Source organism: Bidens hawaiensis, unplaced genomic scaffold (genome assembly GCF_021521415.1).
Source record: "Bidens hawaiensis isolate Kalapana, Puna unplaced genomic scaffold, B.hawaiensis_p1.1 tig00035821_1, whole genome shotgun sequence".
NCBI lineage: Eukaryota > Viridiplantae > Streptophyta > Magnoliopsida > Asterales > Asteraceae > Bidens > Bidens hawaiensis.
The window spans coordinates 9,178-12,165 of NW_027496211.1; the positions used below are offsets into that span (position 1 = coordinate 9,178).

General features: G+C 41.9%; 1 protein-coding gene across 1 annotated transcript; it reads left to right on the forward strand.

Moving 5' to 3' along the window:
• The first annotated feature begins 2,214 nt into the window (after positions 1-2,214).
• On the forward strand, positions 2,215-2,556 carry LOC143587653 (uncharacterized). Its single transcript, XM_077068886.1, has one exon. It carries the CDS (start codon positions 2,215-2,217, stop codon positions 2,554-2,556), a length of 342 nt encoding a protein of 113 aa, XP_076925001.1.
• The last annotated feature ends 432 nt before the right edge of the window (positions 2,557-2,988 follow it).

Below are 2,988 nucleotides of genomic sequence, written 5' to 3' on the forward strand. Positions count from 1 at the left end.
TGCTATAAAATGATGCCCTTAGGATTAAAGTACGCGGGTGCCACATATCAGCGGCTAAGGGATCAAGCATTCAAGAACCAGATTGGTCGAAACTTGGAAGTCTACGACGACTTGGTAATAAAAAGCATCGAAGAAGACCAGATGTTGAGAGACATCGAAGAGACATTAGAAACCTTAAGGGTTATCAACATGAAGCTGAATCCGGCCAAATGTTCATTCGGGATGGAAGAATGAAAATTTCTTGGAGTAATTGTCACTGGTGCGGGTTTCAAGGCTAATCCAGATAAAATTCAAGCAGTAGCCCGCATGCCTTCTCCTTCTTCCCTCAAAGAGGTTCAGACACTTAACGGTCGATTGGTTGCCCTAAATCATTTTTTAGCAAATGATGCAGCTAAATCTTATCCTTTCGTCTCAACATTAAGAAATTGCCTCAAGAAGGCACATTTCAAATGGACCGCAGAAGCTGAGCAAGCATTCCTAGAGGTTAAAAACGCCTAATGGAGTTGCCTACGTTAATAGCACCTTATGTGGGAGAACCTCTGACGCTATACTTATCAGCATCTGATATTGCCATCGGGGCTGTATTATTGACGGATAGAAAGAATGTCCAAACGCCGATCTATTACGTCAGTAGGACATTGTCAGACCCAGAGACCAGACATTCAATGTTGGAAAAACTTGTTTTAGCACTGGTCTATGCCGCCCGACGTCTCCGCATATAATTTCAGGGACATACCATCAATGTGTTAACCGGGTACAAACTCAAAAACGTTCTGAGTAAACCAGAATTGTCTGGGCGACTTGCGAAATGGGCCATCGAGCTGGGTGAACATGCGATAGAATATAAACCCAAGCCAGCAATTAAAGGACAGGTGTTGGCGGACTTCGTCACTGAGGTTCCGTAACCCAAAGAAAAAGAATGTTTGATTGAGCAGAAACCCCAAGCACCTCCAAAACAAGGACAAATTTGGTCACTGTTCACGGACGGGGCTTCAAGCAGTGAGGGATCTGGCACAGTCCTAAGGATAGTCAATCCCGAAGACCACGAATTTACATACGCCATAAAGTAAGACTTCAAAAGTACTAACTATGAGGCGGATTATGAAGCTTTTATTGCATGTCTGCGGATAGCCAAGAAGCTTGGGGTGAAACATTTGGAAACGCGGGTGGATTCTATGTTGATTGCAGGACAGACTAACAGAACTTATGAAGCAAAAAATGATGTCATGGCTTCATATTTGTCGCAAGCAAAGGACTTAATTCACCAATTTTTCTTTTTCAACATTATTCACATCAAGAGGAGCGAGAACAAGTCAGCGAATGCCCTTAGCAAGTTGTCTTCAACAAATTTTGAGCACTTTGCTAAGGATATCCGTGTTGAAGTCCTCGACCACCCGTCTGTTCTGCAAAATCAAGTTCTGGTGATTTAAAATGGCAGAGAATCTTTAATGGCACTGATTATAGCTTATCTGTAGTCAGGAATTCTGCCAGCAAAAAAGGCCGCGCCTCGAAAAATCAAGCACAAGTCCTTGAATTACCAAATGAATGATGGTGTTTTATATCGGAGATCGTTCTTGGGACCACTGTTGCGTTGTGTGGATGCCGGAGACGCGAACTACTTAATACGAGAAGTCCACGAAGGCATTTGCGGCTTACACGCGGGTCCTAGGATGACTGTGGAAAAACTCATGAACGCTGAGTATTACTGGACTGGGATGCATTTAGACGTTGTGCAAGAAATCAGGAAATGTGATTCTTGTCAACTTCATACTCCCAACACCATGCGCCCAAAGAACGAGTTGATACCGGTGACGTCCGTATGGACGTTCCAGAAATGGGCTATCGACATTATGGGACCCTTCCCAGAAGCCCTTGGACGAATTAAATTTTTGATAGTAGCCAATGATTACTTCACCAAATGGGTGGAAGCCAAACCAGTTGCATAAATCACGGCATCGAGCATTAAGAAATTCCTATGGGAATTCATCATTTGCCGGTTTGGTCTTCCGCAAGAACTGGTAAGTGACAATGGGACCCACTTTGCGGACAGCGGACTATTAGAATTGTTAAAAGAACTTCAAGTCATTCAAAACTTTAAATCTGTAGCCTATATGCAAGCAAACGCTCAGGTTAAACAAACCAACCGAACAATCAAGGAAGGGATCAAAGCGAGGTTAGGAACTAAACGGACGGGTTGGGTTGACGAATTGCCCCATGTACTTTGGACCTTCTGCAACCAAAAGAATTAGTAATTCTAAGACGCCCTTTAGTCTAACCTACGGCACTGAGGCTATGATCCCAGCCAAAATCGGGATTCCATCAGCAAGTGCTTTGTTTATTGATAATAATAATCACGAACTCCGGATGAATCTTGACCTCCTGAAAGAATGGAGGAAACTAGCAACGATCCGCGAGCACAATTATAAACGCCAACTACAGAAATATTATAACTCGCGTGTCGAAAAATGTGAATTTGATGCGGGAGACTTTGTCTTCCGGAACAATGAGGATTCTGGCCAAGAACCTCCGGGCAAGATGTCCCCAACTTGGGAATAAGGTAAAAAAAAGTTTTATCCAAGGGTGCTTACAAGTTAGAAAAGTTGGATGGGACCGAGATCCCTAGAACTTGGAATGTGGCACAGTTAAAGAAATGCTACATATAGCAATTGCGTTTATTTTCATTTTTGGCATGCGTGCCTATATAGACTAGCAAAAAATATGCAGTGTTATATTTTGTAATTTCATCCGGCTTATGCCCGATTTATGAAAATTTTATTTTAAGTATCATGTAATATGTTTTTCCATTCGTATGTAATCCTTTATTGACAAATAAGAAGATCCTACAAACACTTATATTATGAAGCATAAGACAAAGTGTACCGGACAACACAAACTTATTATTTATCTAAAGGGATTACAAAAAAAGATGATGATTACAGAGAAGATAAGTCTATATCTATCATGCCACATCTTCTCCTTCCGCGTTTT

Excerpts from the sequence above, each read along its gene's own strand:
- LOC143587653 (XM_077068886.1), top strand. The coding sequence starts at position 2,215 with ATGTACTTTGGACCTTCTGCAACCAAAAGAATTAGTAATTCTAAGACG.